Raw genomic sequence first — 22355 nt, forward strand, 5'->3', positions numbered from 1 at the left:
CAGTGGCCAACCTCAGGTTTCTGAATGCCCCGACATAGTCCTTCACACCAAGGGGACCCCTTGCTCACCACCCAGCCCAGGTGTGCCACCTAAGATGTACCAGAGGGTGGGGGACCCCATGCTCCAGTCTATATGCAGCACTGCAGGGGGAGGCGGGGCCAGTGTCTCCTTGACGCTTCCAGATGTTAATCCTCTCATATCCTGAAAACCTCTGGTTCTGGAACTCGCACTATCAGCCTGCAGAGCATTGCCCTTCACTTTCTGAACATTTTATTCCTGGCTCACTCTGTCTCCAGTGCTACTCTGAGCATAGTCTTTGCGGCTGTTCATGGAAGCGAACGACCTTTGCAGTCCCCTGGCCCCTTTGACCTTCCTCCTCCAGAGACCATATATTCCACCCTCTATGAACGCTCATTCTTGAGGCTCATTCTCGAGGCCATACCTCGAACTCTGTCAATACCAGGAATTGCACGCCCAAACCTTCAACTCCAGCTCAGACTGACATCTCCTGTCTTTCCAGCTCACTCCCTCAATTCTTTGACAGGCCTGGGACCTCCGAGCAGCTGACCCTGCCATCTCTGCACTGTCTGCACGTCCCCACATCCTCACCTCCCCCGCGCCCCATCTGGAAGCGGTGGCTCGTTGTTGTATGCACTCTAGGCCCTTTACCCCTTCGCCCTTATGTGGCAATCACCCAGCAAAGCCCAGCTCTAGGTTAATCCAACTCTGTTTACACTCTGCCTCCACCCACACAGCGGAATTTGGCTGGAGCAAAACCATCAACTGCCTTGATTGCTCTCGTAAATTTCTGTTTTCTAGCCTCACGGGAGCCCTAAAATGCTGCCTGCCAGTTCCACTGCATTTCCCTGGCCCTTCTTCCCGGATGGCTAGTTCCCACCTCCTCCTCCCCTCTCCTCAAACCTGCAACGTGTCTTCCTTCAACTCAGTTCTCTGCTGAGGACCTTGAGTCCTATTTCACCGAGAAAAATAAAGCAACGAAAAGACCTACTTGCTTTTCCACCACACGGAAAACCTCATCTGTGCCTGTGACCACGTATTCTTCCTCCTCTGGTCCCCCATCTAACACCCGCCCCTTCTCCTGTGCTCTGGATCCCGTCCTCCCTTACTTCCTCAAGGACACGCCTCAGTAACCGTCCTCTCTCATTCATGTATCATCCAACGTTTTCCTCTCTACTGGATCATTCCCATCGGCATACAAACGTGCGATTATTTTTCCCAGTTTAAAAAGCAACAAAACCCTAAGAAAGAAAACGAGTAAAGTGCACCTGAGCCAGAAAAAAAAAAAAAAGAACAAAACCCTCTCTTCGATCTGTATCACTATCATACTGTCCCCTTTCTGTGCCTCTCTTCAAAACCTTGCTCCTTGCAAGGCTTGTCAAGGTCACTGTCTCTACTTTTTCTTTCCCCATGTCTTCTTAAACCTGTTCAGTTAGACTTTTGACCCCACCATCTACCCAAACTGCTCTGATCACAATCACCAGTGACCCCCACATTGCTAAACCCCACAGTCCTTTTTCAGTACTCACCTTACTCGACACCCGTTACTTCTTTTCTAAAAAAAAAACGGCTTTTTCTCTTGGCTTCCAGAGCAGCTCTCCATCCTGGTTTTTCTTCCGTCATCCTGGCTTTTCTTTTTCTGTCTCCTGGCTGCATATGTTCTCATTTCCCTCTACCTCTAACCAGGATCAATCCTGGACCCCTCTTTCCTCTCCATACTCACTCCCTTAGAGATTTCATCAAGACTTCTGGCTTTAAATGCTATGTCTGTATCGATGACTCCCCAATTAATATCTCTAGCCTGGACCTCTCCTTGACCTCTAGTTCTAAACACCTACCTGCCCACTAAACAACTCCACAGGCCCGAAGCCAAACCTCTGATCTCTCCAGTTTTGCTCCTCCTATACTCTTTCCGATCCCAGCAAACAGCGACTCCATCCTTCTGACTTCTCAAGTTAAAAATCTTAACGTGATCCTTGACTTTTTTCTTCTCTCTCAAATGTCACGACCGTTCTGTCAGCAAATCCTGTTAGCTGGATAACAAATGCTGGCAGGAACGTGGAGGAAACGGAACCCTTGTGCACTGTTGGCGGGACCGTAAACTGGTACAGCCACTATGGAAAATAGCGATGGAGGGTCCTCAAAAAACGAAAGATAGAAATACCGGATTATCTAGCAATTTCACTTCTGGAAATACCTGAAGGCAGTGAAAACACTATGTCCAAGAGATATCTGCACCCCCATATTGTACACAGCAACATTATGTACACTAGATAAGGCATGGAAACAACCTGTGTGTCCACTGACAGATGAATGGATAGCGGTGTGGTCTATATCTATATCTATGGATATATGTGTATACATAGATATATATGTATATATATATATATATATATATCTATAGAGATAATGGAGTATTATTTAGCCATAAAAAAGAAGGAAATGCTGCTATTTGCAGCAACATGGATGGACCTTGAGTGCACGCGCTAAGTCAGAAAGAGAAAGACAACTGCCGTATGATCCACTTATATGTGTGGAGCCTAAACAAACAAACAAACAAACAAACAAACACTCATAGGAAGAGATCAGATTTGTGTTTACCAGAGGGTGAGACTTGGATATAGACGGTTACAAACTTCCAGTTATTTGTACCTAATGCGGTCCAAAGGTACGAACTTCTAATTACAAGATTAATGATTTCTGGGGATGTAATGTACAGCATGGTGACTGCAGCTAATGTTGCTCCACAGTATATTTGAAAGTTTTTAGGAGAGTAAATCTTAAGAGTTCTCATCACATGGGTAAAAATTTGTATCTCTATCAGATGAAGGAAATTAACTAAACTTCTTGTGGTGATCATTTCACAATATGCGTAAGTCATATCATCATACTGCATACCTTAAACTTACACAATGTTGTATACCAATTATAACTCACTATAACTGGAAAAAATCCCGTTAGCTCCACCTTCATAAATGTACCTTAAATGTGACCGTGCCTCATCACTTCCATCACTGGTACCCTACTCCAAGCCTCCCCTCTTACGTGGATGATTAAGATACCTTCCTAGCTTGATCTTCGCTCTTCCATCGCTGACTCCTACAGTCTATTCTCCAACGTAATAGCCAACATGAGCCTTTTATAACTTAAGCCAACGTCAGCTTCTCAATTCCATTGTCCTAAAGAGCCAGATCCCATCAAGGCCTATAAGGCATCGATCGCACTGCAGTTCTGATGCTCCCTCTTACTCGACTCCAGCCACACGGGCCTCCTTGCTGCTCTGCAAACAAGCCGAGCACACTCCTGCTCCAAGGCCTTTGTGTTTGGAGATGGCCGTGTAACATCTGGACTGGTCTTCCTCCAGATGTTACACGGCCATCTCCTTCACCTTACTCAGTTTTCCGCTTAGATTTAATCTCAGCAAAACCATCCTTTATAACCCCGTTTAAAACGAGCACTCCCGTTAGTTTGCTAGAACAGCCACAACATGACACCACGGGCCGTGACACGACAGAAATGTCTTTTCTCATGCCTTGGAGGGTGGAAGTCTGAGATCGAGGCATTGGCAGGTCTGGCTTCTTCTGAGGCTTCTCTGCTCGGCTTGCAGGTGGCCCCCTTCTCGCTGTGACCTCCCACGGTCTTTCGCTATGCACCCCTGGTCTGTCCCTCAGTCCAAATGTCCTCTTCTTATAAAGATGCCAGTCCGATTGGGTTGGCTTCACTTTAATTTAATTACCTCTTTTAATGTCCTCTCGCCCAAGAGAGTCACATTCTCAGGTGTTGGGGCTCAGGGCTCTGACACACACAAACGGGCGAGGAGGTGCACACGTCAGTCAACAGCACACTCCAGCCCCATTTTCCCAACCTTTCCACATAGCACTCGTCACCTGGTGACCCAGCATTTCCTTTCCTTGTTTTGTCTGTCTGTCTCCAGTATGATGTTAATTCACAGGAGGCACGGATTTTTGTCTCATTCTGTTCGTTACTATCTTTCCAGTGTCTAGGGCAGTGCCTGGCGCATAGTGAACACTGAATGAATATTTGTTATTTAATAAAATTAAAAAGTTATCTGTCTCGTGAAGCCATTTGAATTTGCGACCCCTAACCTCTCTCTCTCTCTCTCTCTCTTCTCAGGGTTCTTTTCACTCAATAAGCATTTATTTAGCATTTACTCTGTGCCCAGTACTGTTCTCCAGGCTATGAGTAATTCACAAATAAAAAAAAAACAATAATAAAATCCCCAATCTCTTTAAAACAGTATGCTCTCAAAGTCACTTCTAAACAAGTACATATATGATAAAAAATAATAGTAATTTATGGTGCAAACTTCAAGTATAATACATAGGTTTGGTGGTACCAAGGTACTCAGGGAAAACTTACCCGTAAAGAGGGGGTGATAATTCTTACGCTTTACACAGGTTTGTGAAGACAAAATGTGGTTAGACTTTACCAAACAATTCTTCACAGGTTAACTTAGGATGAGATTAGAAAGTATGAAAGACCGAGGCTTCTGGGGGCCACATGAGCCCTCTCGTGGAAGGTTCATGAGGACCGAGAAGGAGTTAACATGCCCGGCAGCACCCAGGGGTCTGTTGGGCCTGGTCAGCCAACATAAGCAGATCACAGTGATGTAATTCCTGTAACGTGAGTCCTTGCTGGGGGACAACAGTGGGCCATGCTAGGGCCTCACAGAGGGGCCCCTCTCCAGCCTGCCCTCACAGTTCAATGTACTCGCCATAAAAATGCCATAAAAAGCTCACTTGCCTCCAGACCATTGAATGCTTTTGACTCCAAATTATTTGGAATAGAAATCCTGACTGACAGTACTTTGAGGAAGAAGATGGATGAAGTACCCTTAAAGGGATAAAGGAGGGAAAAGAGAAAATAAAGCGGGTGCATTTTACCAGACTGGCTGGCAGTTTACAGGTATTGCGAGATTTTAAAAACATATACGACAGAGTTAAAATCCTTGCTAGCACCAAACGGCAGACCTACAAAATGACTTTGTGTTTCTGACAGTGGGTGGACGATTAAACCCTTTCTTCTGAAGAGTCGCATAGCTTTGGGGAAGTTGGGCAAGACTAGCTGCCACTTCTCCATGATGGCAAAGTCTGGCGTTTTTAAGTCTCGGGTCTGGCTGGTTTGTGCTAATACTTCCTCTACACGTCAGCATTATCCAAAGTGTTGAGGTCCTATGCCAAAGTCCTATACGACCAGTCGGCTGTGTTCAGTAATAATAATCTATTATCTAGGTTTTGGATTATCTACACATTGTCTCTTGTTAATAAGAATCATGGTTTTAATCAGAAATCACGACAGATTCTTTTAAGAATGCCATCCGTTGTCTTCCGTATTTTCTCTTTTATCGTCCACTAAATCTGAAGTGTGTACAGGTTTTTACAAAACACACTAAGCGCAAGAGTCTTTATTCGCAGGCGGCCTCCCTTCCAGGCCACTACTGATGCCGCATCTGTGTCGTCTGGTCCAGCCCAGAGTTTCAAACGGCGAAGAGTACCAGACTAAGGGTGGTGACAGCAAAGATGGTAATTTCTGGTATCGACACCGGACACTTTCAGGAATAATTTTGACATTCCTAACTTGTGCCTAATACAAGTTTATGACTTTCTCACTCATAAATTTAATCCATGCTCAACTGTTTTTATTTCTAGGTCATATAATCCTTTATAGGGTAACAAGTACTATAATTTTACTACCCACTGTGTAAAATAACTCCCTCTTCTTATTTGTCTCTCTTGGCTTCAAGAGATCCTCATTAACTCTAGTACTGATGATCAAATCTTTGTTTATCTACAAATATAACTTCAGTTATTTCCCCTTTAAGGGTTTTCATAGACTCAAACGACTTAAGTTTTTAGCCTGTTTATAAATAGTCACATATATAAACAAAAACAATTCAGCTAAATTATTTTGCATTAATCTGATAAAAAAGAGAAACAGCAGAAAGTCAAGACCGTAACTGCTTTTACGACTATCTATTTGCATCTCTTTCTCTCTACTGTAAACTCCTTGACAGAGGCTTTTTTCATTTTTTTTTTCATTCCCCAGCACAGTGGCTCTCAAACATCAGTGTGCAGCTGGATCAGATGGAGGAAGGGCTTGTTCAAACTGATGGCTGAGCCTCGCCCCCGAGTTCTCATTCAGTAAGTCTGGGGCGGAGTCTGTGGATTTGCATGTCGAGTAAGTTCCCAGGTGAGGACGCTGCTGCTGCTGCTGGTCTGGGAACCTCTGCCTCACCACCAGCTCAACACTTTGCTCTCTCAAGATGCTGATTCGAAGTGACCCAGTTGGGGGAGAGGCGTTCGACAAAGAGTTAGAGATGAGTGTGTTAGCTGGGATGGTAGCTAAGGTACTGTAACAAAGAGATCCCAAGATAGAGATGCTTAGATATGATAAAAGTGTATTTCTCACAAAACGGTCCTGAGGTAGGTGGGCAGTTCCAGGGCAGGAGGGACAAGGGGGCCGAGAGCGGGCAGGAGCGATGCACAGTGGCAGTTCCTGTGGGGAGGAAGTGAGTGCACTGAGGCTCAGACACAGTACGAGCCCATGGAGGTGGCTTCCACGGGCTGCGCTGGTGCTGGATGTCAAGGGAGACGAAGGAAGAGAGAAATAAAACTCTCACGGGCGTCAGGAAAGATCTCGACCCCAGCAGGGCTGGGAGTTACGAAGCACCGAGACAGAAGGAGTGTAAAGCTGCCAAGGTCTCGGGAGATGGTGCGTTTTGTTTGTTTGTTTCTCTAGAAACTAAGTAGGGAAGAGGAGCGGCAGCAGTAGCTGGATGGGCATCCGCTTAGTTATGGGGACGGGGCAGGAGATGCTGAGAGCACATGCCCGTTATGCACAACTGTGGGGACACTAATCCCTGGCGAATCCTGTCCTTGTACTCAGCTTGCAGGAGCCCTAAAGATGAGTAGAAAATAAGAAGAAGAAAAGGCAGGCACAAAAACAATGGAAGAAAAACAACAACTGACTGAGGAACCAGAAATCCTCAGAAATTCCATTTGTTAAATTCCCAGGAGAGGATTCCATCACAAAACAACGTCGGGACTTCGAATTCCCACGAATTCCCACTCATCTCCCCTTCTAGTCCGAGGCCTTCCTTCTGGAAAACCGCTAAGGAATAACACCCTTCTTGCTTGCTGGCTGTCTGGCTCTCGGTGGGATACTTCTCTTCCCAGGTCTGGTACCCACGGTCACATCTAGACAAGCTGCCCAGTGCTTTGTTTTCTTAAATCATCACAGGAGCCCCTCTTTTTGGCGGGGTGGGGAAGGCTACTGCAAACTCGGGGAACTCTCTGGATAACCTGTTTACTTGAACTGACAATTGCTCCCAACGGGCTTCGCTGTGGGCCGGGCTGGTGTGGGGACACGCGGCAGGCACGGGCGCTTCTTCATCCCACGTTCACAGATAAGACGTGGGTCGTGCGTGGCTTTCTTCCCGAGAGGAGTCTGTATTTTAAAATCATCTTGGAGAAAGGAATTAAGGTGGATATGACGAGTAAGACAGCGACTGTGTAAAATCAGACCAGTTTATTCTAAATAGAATCATATGGGCACATCATCTGCTTTCCAGAAACTTTTAGAAAACAGTGGCTTACTGCACACGTGTGTGGGTAGGAGTGGGGAGGGGGTGTTAAAACAAAAAAACACAAAAAAAACAAAAAAACAAAAAACGAGTTTGCATGCCACAGAGCCAGCGCGGTTATATCGAATGCTAAATATCCTTCTTGTTTCAGAACCATTGAGTGTGACGTTTAGAAGCCATATACCAAGTAATTAAGAGCTAATGCCACCGTCGATGTACCCAGGAGAGGCACAGGGCTCAGAACACTTCTGCTCTGGTTCGTATTCTGCCTCCCGGTGGCTTTCCATGTTTATCTGCACGTGGACAAGGGGCCCGAAGGTGGACACTGTGTCTCATTTCTAATTCTTGGTGCTTAGATGGCGCCAACAAACCAAGTGCTCTACAAATGCTTATTCATTGGATATATTAGGTTGACCCGCATGGAAATGTCAGTTTGGTTGGTAAAACATAATAATCAAACCTTGGTAATTTCGCACGGTTCAGTCTAATATTTCCACTCTCGTTTTGCTTACATGGTCCATGGATTTGCTTTTCTCTAAATGTTTTCAGAGCCGTGTCCTAGTTTCTCATCAGTTTCTCTCTTATCCTGTATCATATTCTTTTCCTAAACATCTTGGTTCATCACTCGTTCCCACGCTCACCCGGCATCTTATTTGCTAGCTAGTATCTCCTCTACAGAATGGGCACATTCTATTTCCCCTGTGCCTTTTACGAAATAGGCCCTACATAAACATTTCCATAATGCTGAATTACGTGTCTAAGGACAAGTCACTAACGCTCTGAAATCCGGTTTCCTTCCTGGAGAAAGAAGATAATCCCTCGCCGATATAACAGAATTGTTGAAAGTTAACATACGAGGGCTTAAAGTGATTAACGGTAAAGCCTCGGGCTGCTCTGCCAGTGGGCGTGTTTGAAAATGTGCCGAGCCAGTGACAGGCAACCCATTTCCAGCTCGATTTTAGGGAGGAATGGGCTCTTTTAAAGAAATTTCAGAAGACCCATCCGGTTGGCAGTGAAAACAGGATGTTGATCACACAAGGAGAACACACTGTCCGTGAGAACAGACACCGGGTCACCATGTGAAAAAGAAAAACCAAGAGCTGCCCCATGGCACAGTCACTCCCTTTCACCAGTAACACGGGCTCACGGCGCTTGACAGAGTGAGCTGGAGGCAAACGAAGGCTGCGGGAGAAAGCAGCCCAGAGCCTGTGCCGTGTGCACGAGTGAAGAACTTTTGTAGAATAATTATAGGAGCACCAGAGTGAGAAGGGACGAGGAGGAAGAAGGGAGGCAGGGGGGAGGTGCGAGGGCTGAGATCACGGGACAGAGAGGGGGCCACGAGTCCTGAGAGGAGACTACAGACCAGTCGAGCGAGAGCGGGCCTTTCCCTTGGGCACACCGGTTATGGGGTACCTCTGGGTTCCGAACTAGGAGACACCAGACACTGACACCAAATGTATGACCTTAGGCGCACTGCTGAAGTTTTGTTTACATATCTGAAAAAGTAGCACTGAGAGCTCCCATCTTACGAGGGTAATGTAAGCATTAAATGAGATACTGCATGTAAACACGCAAAGCGTCCGGCATGTAGCAAGTGTATTATACATGCTAGGTCGTGTTATCTAAGTATTGTTTGGGAAACTGCATGGTCTGTCAGTCTCAAGAATCCTTTCACTGCCTTCATGAATTCTCTGGTCGAAGCAACCCTCCAGGGCGAGTCCTCAACTGGACGTGACGCTGGACATATTCCCTACCTGCACTGTCCAGTACGCTAGCCCTTAGCCCCTGAGGCTACTGGGCACTTGACACTGCTGCCAAGGAAGTGTATTATTCACTTGTTTACTTCTAATGCATTTAAATTTAAATGGATGCATACTGTGGTGGGCAGTGCCACCTTCGAGCACTGGACCCCAAACACACCAGAAAACACTGTGCAGAAGCCACTGTGGCCTCGTGGGCTGTGGGTCAGACGACCCGACTCTACCTTTCAGAAGCTGAACTGTATTAGACAAGTGACTCAGCCTCCTACGCACGGCTTCATCCTTAGTAACATAGGATCTAGAAGAGTATCACTTTACTGGGTTATGAGGATTCAATGAAAGAATATATGTGAAGCAGGGGTTCTCAAAAGTTAGCGCGCATCAGAATCACCTGGAAGGCTGTTAAAACACAGATTGCTGGGTTCATCCCCCCAATTTTGAGGCAGTAGGCCTGGGGTGAGAGCCAGACAATTTGCATTCTTAATGAGTTCCCAGGGGGCATGTCTGGGGGCCACACTTGGAAAAACACTGCTATAAAACATTTAATACGGTGCCTGATAATACTGTCAGTTATTGTTTTATGATCAGCATCTTCACGGTCTGCATCAGAAGGTTTCTGAAAAACAAGCAAACCCCACACTTTATTAGGAGTCTCTGGGCCACTTTCTGACATTGTTTTGGTAAACATTTATGAGGCACCTACAAAGGGCACGATACCCCCACTGTGTTCCTTCCGAGTGACAGTCCTTCGAGGCAGCTTTGGAGCAGGACTCGTCAGTCGGTGGAGCTACAGAGCGCCGAGTTACCTGACCATGATTACTACCTTCCGAAATGTTTTTCATCATTTCAACTCTCCACAAAACATACAGAAAATAACAATTAAAACCACCTTTTGAGGTGAGCCACAAGTCACGTTTCTCCTCGCTTCTTCGTCTTGATCAAGATTGTGCCGAGGCACAGTTAAGTGGTAACTGGAAGGGATGTGAAGATAGATCTAGGCTCCAGCGTTGGCTCTTTTTTTCCTCAGCTTCCCAAGACCACTGGGCACATCTCTCCATCATCATCAGCCGAGTTTGAACTTGAAGAGCCCTCGGTCACTTTCAAAGAGTAACAGCAACAGGATGCTCACAAGCCCAACCTCACCTGTGTGGGGTTTTGCTCCTCGGAAGTTATCACAAGTCGTCTGGTTTTTCTTCTGTGAGATTCTTTCCATGCTGCCTTTAATCCTATGGATAAAAGGTGTGGTAAGGGCGGGGGAGGAAACAGACAGACAGACAATGGTTTGATAGATCAGTCTTTAATTTTGTCATTTTCCAGTATTCATGATAGATTTCCTTTGAAAGGGAAAAAAAAATCTTGGAAGAAATATGCCCAAAGAGGCTCTAAGACTATCGATACTCCATTCCAAGAAAAGATCCCAAAAGGGGTCTTTTAATTTGGATCCTGGGATAGTGTTTTGTGCATTTATATCTGTTGATATAAAGCCCACTCAACTTCTTTAACACGAGTAAAACACGAGTAAAAATTCTTTGCCCTAACATACCAGTCCCTTATGCATAAATGATGACCATTATACTCGTTGGCAAAAAAATTATAAGCAATTTCCGTTACAAACTCAATCTTGCTAACAGATCCTGGTAAGCCATGGTGACCTCTTCCATTTTCAGGTGTGGGAGAGGGAAGTGCAGAGAAGCCAGGTTTCAGAGCGACTTGTTAGTACTGAGAGAGGCCGAGGGAGGGATGGGATGAGAAGCTTCCACTCGCTGGGGAAATGTGATCTGTCGGCTCGCTACTGCCCTACGTAGCCTGGCAGAGTCTACTCAAAGGGCCTGCACTAAGCATGGGAGACAGAACTTGGGACCTGCCTTGGGGATTCTGAGCAGTAAATGGGACCAGATTTAAAGCAGGCAGCTCCTGGTTGGGTTGCTGATATAAACAGTATCAGCAGGTCAAGTCTTCTGTTTCTAGCTCCCACCTGCAAAACAAGTATGTTTGGAGTCTCCAACACACAGCCTCTCAGGGTTTTGTGCTGATGACGAAAGCGCTGCCTTTAGGAATAGGGTTTTGCTCTTGGATTTGCTTCTCACGTACTGCGTAATATCGTCCAAGCTGACTGCGCCCTCTGAGCCTCCTTTCTCAGGGGTAACATGGCAACTCCTCTCCTCTATATTGCTCAGAGGGTTGGTGACATTGAACTGACAGAAAAGTGGAAGGAAGTACTAAGGAACACAATCCAAGAAATTGGGCTCCTGAACGATAAATAAATCAAGTTGAAATAATGCAACCTTCTCAGAAGATTATATCATGTATCTCTGAATTAAAAAAACAAACAAACAAACAAACAAAACTTGCTGGAACAATCAATGTGGTCTCCTGGGAAACAAGTTAGCTTAAATATGTTAAGGCAGGCACCGTCTCAATGACAAATGAACTATAATAAAAAACTCGTTTTTTTATGAGATCAGAATACAAATGGACCAAATGGCATCCCAAGGATTCTAAGACCTGTACGTATTACTACAAAAGGGTTGGGATAGATAGAGTGACCACCTGTGACAGTGCACGCTTAAGAGAGACACAAGCGACACCCCGTTTTCCAAATTACCGCTCACCTCAATCACATCCACGGAGATAAATTCAGGCCAAGGAGTGGTCTCAAAAATTGAGGGTTCAGATAGCTATAACTTCTTGTTTTTTTGTTGTTTTTTTTCTGGCCACAGCATTTTGCCAGTGAGATTTGGCGCTTTGCTCTATTTGAAGGCTGCGACGTATTATTCATCAAATGAAGCCAATCATCAAGTATACCAAATTGAATGTCCCAAAACTACAGGGTTTTTTTTTTGTTTTTTGTTTTTGTTTGTTTTTTCTTTTTTGCTTGTGAGGAAAGCTGCCTTTATTGGAGTGTCCAGATCACAAAACGCAAAAGCCTTTTTGTGATGACTGAAAGTCCTACAGGAAGCCCACCAACTTCTTCACCTCCTGGCACACGGGATATGCTATGTCCTTGGCTTTCGCTGACCCGACTTGTAAAACCTTCTCCAAGTGTTCCCTGTCCAGCTTCAGTTTTTCGATTTCACTCTTAATGGGGGCGAATTTCTCGATCACAGCATCCGCCACCACCAGCTTGTAGCGCGCAGTGTCGATGCCCGCGCTTCGGCGGACCACCTCCGCCACGGGGAGTCCTGTCACCGCCGAGTGAATGGCCACCATGTTGGCGACACCCGCGCGGCTGGCCGGCTCGTAGGTGACCTCCGAGGTGAAGTCCGTCACGGCCTTGCGGAATTTCTGCACGATCTCCTCCGGGCTGTCTGTTATCCTGACGGTGGCCAGCTTGTCCGGGTCTGACTTGGACATTTTGGCAGAAGGATCACGGAGAGATTTCACCTTCTTCATCGATGCTACGTAAGAACACCAACACACACATTCCCAAACAAAAAAAAATAAAACAATTACGACATTAAAAAATCACCAGGAACGTCAGTGTCTAGATCTTAAAAAAAAAAAATGCCAAGAATACGAAGCGATTTTATTATTTTTATCTGGTTGTATAAAATATCAAATACGGATGGTGAAAAATTCAGGCAATTTATGTAAACATTAAAGATCATCTGAAATGTGTACATTTTTGTTGAAAATATTATTATGCAGTTTGGAATGCATATATACACATAAAAATGTACAGCTTATACAGATGAAATTTTATCAATCGCATTGTTTCTGCTGGGTACACTTTTTAAAAAAGGATTGTCTATTTCTTTCCTGTCCCTCTCTCTTCCTCTCTGGGCTTCCCTACTAGCCAATTACCCCTCCCCACAAGCTCTGCCCTTCCTGTCTCCAAACCAGTTTTAACAATCTATGGCAATCCTTCCAATTCTTCACCCACAATTATATAAGCATATGCCAACACACACACACACACACACACACACACACACACACGCAGGGAAAGCTTGTTTATTACTCTGATAGAATCAAGATGTTAAGCTGTGCTTCATAAACCAGCGTTACTAATCATTGCCTATTTTATGGCTATTTCAGAAGCATGTAAAGTTGAAATAAGTAAAATAATATTAATAGGCCGCAACATTAAAATGTTCCTTATTGTCTAAAAGAAGGTGGATTTTAGCACATTGGGTGCCCTGAATTTCTCTGTGGGAACTGTTGGAATAACTTAGAAATTTATACCCGCCCTGTGTTTCTAAAATGACGTGAGGCACGTCTTAGACTCCTTTAAAGTGCTGTGGGTTTGACAAAGACGCACAGGGCTTAGGTTCAGTGATTTCTGCCTTTCCAACAGCTACAGAAATGCTGATCCAGATTTACAGCTTCTTTCCTCGAGAAGATTTCAGACTAGCACAGCCTCGCAGCTGTGGCTGAGGCCTCAGATTCAGCGGGTGGACTGTCCACACCCCGTTGGCAGTGCATTGAAGAAGGCAGAGCGTGAGCATGTCCGAGTCCCTCTCACTTTACCTAGATTATGGCCCAGCAGTTCTCACTCTCAGGATTTTTGTTTTATCCTGAAGAGGGAAGGCCAGGGAAACCGGTTTTGGAATCAGAACTCAACGAAGGCCTGGCTTTGCCGCTTAGTAGTTACATGACTTGGACCCAAAGGTTAACCCTGCCAAAGCCTTAGTTTCATCATCCACAAAATAGGGAGAGTCACTTGCTCTACCAAATGAAATGTGTGCATATATGTAAATTAGACAATCCTTTATAAATGAGAACGATTATCTTTAGTTTTTAGCCTCTCCCATACCTTTCAAGCTTTTCTAGGTTATGTTATTCAGTTATCCCTTGAGGCCTACTAGTCCCACGTGACAGAAAAAAGATGGGGATTCTAGTACCAAGTCCTGAAGCCCATGCACGAGAAAGCCGAGGTTAGTCCCGCGGAAGCTCCCCGCTTCGGGCCATCAGTCCCTCGGTCCTTCCTGGGCGACAGGGCCTGGCTTCGCGGTCCCCAGCGTGTTACTTACTCAGGAGGGGCGCGGGCAGCGGGAAGAACGCCCCGTACTTCTTATTAAACCCACGCGCTAGGTCCTGAACTAGTTCCAAGTGCTGGGCTTGGTCCTCCCCGACAGGAACGTGCGTGGACCTTTAACGGAAGACAGACAGGAAAACTCTGCAAGGCTCCCGCTTAAACAGAAATGACATCGCGAGCAGCTGCATTTTCTGTGCCCGTTTCACTGGCGGCGTTTGACACACAAACATTCGCCCACTACAGAGACAATACTGAGAGACCCATGTTCTCGTCCGTGTATCACACAAACGCCCAAGAGACGTTTGTCTGCTCTAGGTCTCTTTCCTCCATAGCAGAAGAGCACAGCCATCATCACCAGCGTGACGGCATCTTGCCAGGAGGGAGAAATGGTATCTTAAATGGCACATGCTCTGAATATGATTGTATCTTCAAACCACTCCTGGATCCCTCACCGAGTCAGCACATATTAATTACCCTAGCCTTGGCCAGATGCTTTTTACTTCAGAGCTCATGCTCACACTCAAAAGACACCCCACCTCACCCCACCCCACCTCAAATCAAACATAACAGACAGCGCTTCAGGCAAGTTTTCCTCCCTGGCACACTGGGGAGTAACTCTAGATCTTTCCGGAATATGCTTTGTTTTCAAGTTAATTGCAATCACAGGACAATTAATATGCCGCGGGGGATGAAAAATTAATGAATGGAATCTATGGATACAATGTAGATGGATCTCAGAAACAATGCTGAATGAAAACAGCAAGTCGCAGAAGACATGTAGAATACACTGACATTTATGTGACTCTTAAGGGTACATATGAAAATACTATACATTGTTTACAGATGCATACATGAGTATAAAAACATACTGGAAGCTCGTCCACAAATTCGAGATCGTAGCTGCTTCTAGAGAAGGAGGGAAAAGAACAGGGCTGAGGAGAGGCACAAAGAAGACCTAAATTTTCATTTCATTAGAAAATGAAGACGTAAAACAAAAATTATCAGAGTACAGGGACTGTACTGACAATTATTTAAATCCCGTACATAAAGTCTGCAGTGTTGGATCACGGCGAGGTATGTCAGACAAGGGAAGAATTAACCATCTTGGAGAAGTCTTAGTGGGGAAAACTTTACACTGAAGTATTACTGGGCACGGAGACTGGTGATTTTAAGTCTGTAAGGCTTGGCTGGGGTGTTTGCTTTTGATAATACAGTTAATAAAGCGCCGTTGTTTCTTGTTCGATGAAGTTTAATATTCCCCCTGTGAAAGCAGCAACCTTAAAGTGAACTTGAATATTTAACTAATCGTACATTTTGAGTGGAAAAATAACAGATTTTCGAAACAGCCACAGCAAGGGAAGACTGCTAGGAAATTATGGTGCTTTGTTATAGAGAGGAGAACCTCTCAGCCCCTTGGTTAAGTAGTGATTTTTGAAAAACTGGCAGAGGTTTCTCGTTTTCCTTGTGAATTACTGTCCACAGGCTACTGGCTGGTTTAACTCAGTTGTCTAGAGCATGAGGAAGTGAAGGTAGTTTCCGCTAGCATAAACACTAGCTACTCTAAGAAAGTAAATTATGTGAGGACATTTTGAAATATTTTGAAATATCCCTCATAATTTTGCAATCATTTTTATTTCTGCGAATTACTTTCCAGTCTTTGTTCTTATCTATATGGATGCATATTTTTACATAACTGCAGTTATAATAGGCATACCATCTTTTATGTTAATGGGCATTTATCATGTTTCTATGTGATCTTCATTAATAGAATTTTACTAGATGCATAACGTTCCTATCCTACAGTTACAGAACCATGAAGAACTTATATTATTCTGTGGCAGATTCTTTTCAATATTCATATAGGGGGAAATTTTGATTCAAGTGAAATAAAGTTATATGTTACAAGAACTCAAAGTCCTACGGAGAAAGATCTGGTAAATAAATGAAAGCTCAAAACTTTCTGGTCAAAACCAAGGTATGACTCTGTATCATAAAATAATTCTGAATCTATTTCCAAAAGAAGAGCTGATAAATGTTTTGAACATTGGAATAAGCGATTGGTGTCAAAGCAACTCTGATACTCTTTTGCATGGAAGTCACCGATTTTACTTATTAAAAAAATCCACAAACATCAGTTGTGTTTTCATACAGGCCCTCATATACTCTTACAGCTGTCCTGTGTGTGCGTGTGTGTGCGTGTGTACGTGTGTGCCTGGGTGCGTGTGTGATTCAGTGGAGCACTCGATTAACAGCACAGGCTTTGGGGTCAGGCCACCTTCAAACCCTGACTCTGCCATTCTCATCGTGTGAAATTTCGGGTAAGTCATAGAATTTCTACCATTGGCAACTTTCTTACTATAAAGTGGGAGTGATAATATTTACCCCATGCTATTGTTGTGGCCATTACACGAGACAATGCATGTGAAGGGCTTAGCACAGTGCCTGAGGTTTGGTAAGCCTTCAAATAACAGTAGATATGTAGGGAATAAAATTTTTAAGCAGTATATATGTACTGTACTTCAGAAAGCTGCTCAGGACATACTCCTTATCCATCTAGAGAGTCACTCATGACCCGACTCCGATTCCGACTTCTCTCCAGCTTGATCAGAAATAGGGATAGTTTGTGGCGGGGAGGGGCGCCCAGAGTCATCTTGCATATTTAGCGAAGTGGATAATCAAGTCCTGATAGAATATTTATTCACGTATGTGTAAATTTTCACAGGAGCGCAAACAAAAAATAGAATCGACACAGAGCAATGTGTTGGCGTATTTTTCTCCTTTTGTCCCCTACATCTTGACATTTCTAAAAACATGGTCTTGGCACTCTAGTTCTCCCCATCACTGGAGAGGATGCACATGTCCCTTCTCTTCGAGGGCTCTGCCTCGAGCTCTGCCATCTCTCTGGAGGCTTAGGGCTGCATCTCTGCTTTCCTGCTACATATTAGCATTGACTATCCCACACTGACTCCCAAACTCAACAATGAAGAATCAACATTCCAGGTTTGAAATGATATCAGCATTGTGGTCCAAGATAAGCTGTCTGAATGTCTTATTAGAATACCCACGAAGATGGAGGAACTACGAGTAACTGAAAACAAGCACCAAGAGTTAAAACTAAAGACTGAACTTGAGATGACCAACAGAACCGAACTGAAAAGAGCGGCTGGCCGAGTTTCCTGGGGTGGACAGGTTCTTGGGTTAACAATGCTGGGCTGAGGTGGACTGGGCGGATGCCGCCATTGCTGGAATCCTAACCTGCTGGAGATGAGGGAGACATCCCTCCACGGCAGGTGGACTGACAGCGACCCTTTCCTCTTCGGCAGCCTGATTCGTTCTGCATTCGGTCACGGAACCCGCTCTCAGAAAATAACCCTACAAGCAGTGGAGGCAGCAGGACCTGGCCACGCACACTGCGTCCTCGCCAGAATGAGACCGTGAGCGCCATCAGAGCAGACCTTGCTTGTCTTGGCCATTGCTCTATCCCAGGACACAGAACATTCTGGACGGGGATGGGCAGCACTCAAGGAACATTTGTGGAATGAAAGAAATAAAAAGAGGTGACGGTGAGAGACCAGAGCAGGGTGAGACTTGGAGCAGTGGACCCTGGAGAGCTTGTGGTCTGGTTTCCTGGTCCAGTTGCTCCAAAGTGTTCCCATTTGGGTGGGCTTTGTTTAGTTCAAAGATGACCACCACTAGAATGAAAACCAGGAAGTACACCTTCCGAATCGCTGGCGTAGATAAAAGCAAAGAGTCTCCACAGCAAAAGACAGAAAACAATCATAAGAAACAGGCAACATTTAATGACGTGGAAAAACACAAGACAAAAAACCAGGATACAAGTTTTTTTTGGAAAATACATATAATACGTATCACGTAAAGGAGAGGCCAGAGAGATTAGAGCAGGGGGACTCTGGTGTCAGGCCATCCTGGGGCCACGTTCCTGCTCTGCTGCTTCCCAGCTGGGTGTTCCTGGGTAAGTCATTTAACCCCCTTCTGTTGTTTTTGTTTGTTTGTTTGTTTGTTTCTCTCTTCCACTTTTAAAACTGACAACTATTAGTTCCTACCCATGGGGTTCTTTGAGGAGTAAAATGACGCATGCAAAGCTCACAGACGCGTGCCCGGCACAGAGCGTGCAAACGAGAGATGTCAGCTTAAAAAACTGGTTTGAAGGAAATGCATGGACATATTATGGGGGACAGAAATAGTAGCTGTGATTTTTAATTTTTTCCCCGTTGACTAAAGAATGTTTAAACTCTATTAGAACATTGAAATGAACCTGTGAGAGGCAGCGGACTCCCCTGCTACTGAGCCCTGTAAAGACAGAAAATAAAATCCTGCATCCTGCATAGTTTATAATTCAAATGTCTAAGGCAGGGAACTAGATCTGTTGAACATACTGCTCTTCTATGCGGCTAGAATGTTCCTCCCTTAACTCCTGCAGGCTGGCTCCTTTATTTTAGGTCTAAGCTTAAATATCACCTCCTCAGAGAAGCCTTCCTTAACTACACCCTCCGAAGTCGGTTTCCCTCTCATTCTTTTTCACAGTATCCTATTCATCGTCTTTGTAGTATTAATGCCAATCTAATGATTTTATTTCATTTCTTTGTTTACTTAATTGTACGTTGTTTTCTCTCTTGCTAGAAAATAAGCTTTTTGAGAGCTCATCTGTCTTGCCTTTCAATGTATTTCTAACACCCAGTAGAGTTGCCTCGTATGTACGAAGAGCTCAGAGGATACTTATTAGATGAATGAATGATCTTAAGAGGAAGTCACTACAATCGATACCAAGTCACCATAGTTTTATATTAAGATAAAAATTATAATAAAATCAGTTCGTGAGAAGTATAGAAGATGAAACCATGGACTCAGAAGAGAGACAACCTGAGTTTAAATCACAGCTCCACTAGTTAGTAGGCATATTGTAGCCAAGTTTCTTACCTTTCCTAAGCCTCTGTTTCCTCTGTAAAATGGAGAACATAATGGTGCCTACCTCATAAAGTTGTTCGAGGATGAAATGAGATAACCAAGCATAGTACTTGATAGCAAGAGCTCAATAAACACTAGATAAACAAATATTTATCAATATCTGACATGATGAGAGACAAGGTGGTTAAAGAAAGCTAGAGACCCTGGTGTGAGGGACATGGTGACTTTTTTCAAACCACGATCATTTTCCTCGCTAATGGCTGACTCCCACCACAAACACAAATATCGACATACAATCCCTGAGACAGGCACAGACCTGGGCAGCAGTCCTGATATGTGTGGCTACAAAATGTATTTGAAACTGACAGTTCACACCTCTGATTAGGTAATCCTAAAGTATAAACGGCGTGCTATAGGAATTTTGAGAATTCTTCTCATTTAAGGAAAACGGGGACAGAACAGCGAACGGGAGAGGCAACACACAGGGACCGAGACATGGGATCAGGACGTTGTTTCTCTTCTCAGGAAAGTGAAGGAACTTAGGAAATTCTACAGAACAGTAGTGAGGGCTATGTCCATCGCTCTGTTTCGCCTGGAGCAGAGAGTCACCGACGGCTCAGTGACTGGTAATAAAAACGTCCCTTCTTATGCTTCTCTCGGTGCCCATAACCCTGCGTGCGCTTCTCTCTGAGGTGTGCGTGCACACGCCCCAACTTTCTACGTTTCCCCTTTTCGACTGGACTTCGCGACTCCCGTCTTGTAATTACAGTGAGGCCGACATGCAGAGGGCACCTTGACTCTCCCAAACCCAATTAGCCAACAGGGCATTTATAAAGCAATTACAGTAGCCTGTAGGAAATCACGACGGACTGCGACTAACACAGAAAAAACAATTACCATAATCAATACACTTTAAGCACATCAAAATGAATATTTCCACATGTCAAAACGGTTCCAGGCTCACAAAGCAACCAAACTAAACAGAAAACACATTTAGTTTTCATAATGACTCTGCGTGCGTCTTTGCCTTATGTCGAGTCCTTGCCTCTTTTCTTATGATTCTGTGAGGTTTTGCTTTTTTTTTAAAAAAAAAAAGGATTTAAAAAATGTTAATTTTTTTCACCTGGTCCTATTGTTCCACTTGGCTTCTTCATCTGATTTGAGTTTGTTTGTTTCTAGTCTTTCCTCCCTCTGCTCCTGCAGCTTTCACCTCTTACAATTTATCTTGGCCCTGCCTTCTCCTCCGTTGAGTTTACACTTCACATTAATTCAGCCTGTCTTTGATTCCGCTCACTTATGGGGCTCATTCTCTTCACATTTGCAACCTCTCTCCCTCACAGTCTTCCCTTCACTTCAAATAATTTAGTGCTGGTTTTTTTTTTTTTTTTTAAATTTATACCCTCCATAATGATATCCATATTAATATGTCTTCTCTTTCTTTCCATTTTCTTTCCTTTTTTCCTTACTCTGTGCTTTCTTAGACACAACATAAAACAAAAGTCTTTCATAATTTTGATTGTTATAGCTTCTGTCACATAATAATGCGTCTGATCTTCTTCTCTGGTGACAAAGCCATTTTTCTTTTGCAGAGTTCCTCATTGCATATACATTTACTTGGGATCCGCCCAACCCTCTGGCAGAATTAGTGTCTAGATGAATAATCAATGCCTACATATATCTGCTCGTAGAGATTTATTCTCTTTTTTTTTTCCCCCTACTTCTTTGGCTGTGACGGTGAGTTTTCCATGCTGTTGCCTTCAACCAGCCTGGCGGGGACAAGCTTTTAGTGCCGTGTTTCCTTTCGTAAACGATTAATCCACCATCTCTGGTTGCTTGTTGGATATGCTGTGATGACTCTAATTTAGCGACTACGTATTGAAGACCCACGATACGCAAGGCCTGGTGCTGGGCGCTGTGAGCGATATACTGAAGATTTTACCTTCTAGGGAGTTAAGGCCAGGAAGAGAGAGAACGCCGAATGGAACCAGACGTTCTTCGAGCTGGTCCTCGTGCCGTCTCCTTGTCCCAGTGAACAGCAACACCATCGATCCAGTAGCAGAGTCAGAACCCCAGGGTCATCCCCGACACGGCTCCTCATACACATCCAGCCCGTTGTGAGGCCCTATCCCTTGAACCTCCTGACATCTCGTGACTCTTGTCTACTCTCTCATCTTCACCGTCACCATCACGGTCCAAACAGACTAGTGCAACAGCCTCTAAATAGCCTGCCCCAGCTGCTCTTGTCCCCTACAATTCACTCTCTACATTTTGATCAGTTCTCCTTTAAAAGGACGCATTGGATCATTTCATTCTGTCCTTGAAATGCACGAACAGCTTCCCATTGCTTTCAGGAGCGGGTACCGGATTGTCTGTCGACGACCTGTACCCTCCTCTCCCTTCTCTTGATTTCCAGGGGCTAGCAGCCTAGAAGCTACGTTTCTCAGGCTCCCTTCCAGGAGGGGGGTCTGGTTTGGTGTAGGATTTGCCCCGGAGCTGGAAAGTAAGACGGAAAGAGAAGAAACGCTTGCTTTGGCAGTTGCGGGTGCCCGTGTGGGCGTCGGCAGACCGCAGAAGTGAGGCGAGGTTTTCAGCCCAAAGCTTTAAGGAGCTCATAAAATTCGAGACAGACAGGCCTCACGGAAAAGGATGTCAATGAAGAATGAGAAGTCTCCCAAGCAGTCTCAGGAGCTGACTATCTCGGTTGCCCTGAACGGCAGTAGTCTGATCCCCAGACGTTCTGGCGACTCGGCTCCCTGCTGGGACCAGCGAGCCGCACGTGGGCATCCGGTCATTCACTCTCCGTACTCTGTGTTCCGCCGGCTTTGGTTCTGCTTAGGCTCAGTTCCTCGCCGCCACTGCTCCCTCATTTTCCTACGTCATCTCAGCTTTTGCTTTCACTGCGTTCTTCTCTTCCCATACTTCTCTGTTCAAATTCTTGAGAGACAGAAAGCAGGTAGCCCAGGTAATCACGCTCATCTCTGTCTGAGCAGATCCAGTGGCATCATTCTACGATGTCACTTCTTTATCTGTGAAATGGGGATAATACCCTTACCTATCTTACCGAGCTGCT

At 44.8% G+C, this 22355-nt stretch overlaps 1 protein-coding gene across 1 annotated transcript in view; it reads right to left on the bottom strand.

Annotated features, from left to right (window-relative positions):
• Positions 1-10658: 10658 nt before the first annotated feature.
• The window catches only part of WARS2 (tryptophanyl tRNA synthetase 2, mitochondrial), a 71737-nt gene continuing 60040 nt past the window's right edge, over positions 10659-22355 (bottom strand). The window contains exons 8-9 of the mRNA XM_039841336.1: positions 14355-14473; positions 10659-12779 (exon numbers count right to left, since the gene is read on the bottom strand). Coding sequence (XP_039697270.1) covers positions 12331-12779; positions 14355-14473 — 568 coding nt within the window. The 3' untranslated portion in view covers positions 10659-12330. The remainder of the gene's footprint in view (positions 12780-14354; positions 14474-22355) is intronic.

The sequence above is a fragment of the Pteropus medius genome, unplaced genomic scaffold, assembly GCF_902729225.1.
Source record: "Pteropus medius unplaced genomic scaffold, Ma_sr-lr_union100, whole genome shotgun sequence".
NCBI classification, from domain to species: Eukaryota; Metazoa; Chordata; class Mammalia; order Chiroptera; family Pteropodidae; genus Pteropus; species Pteropus medius.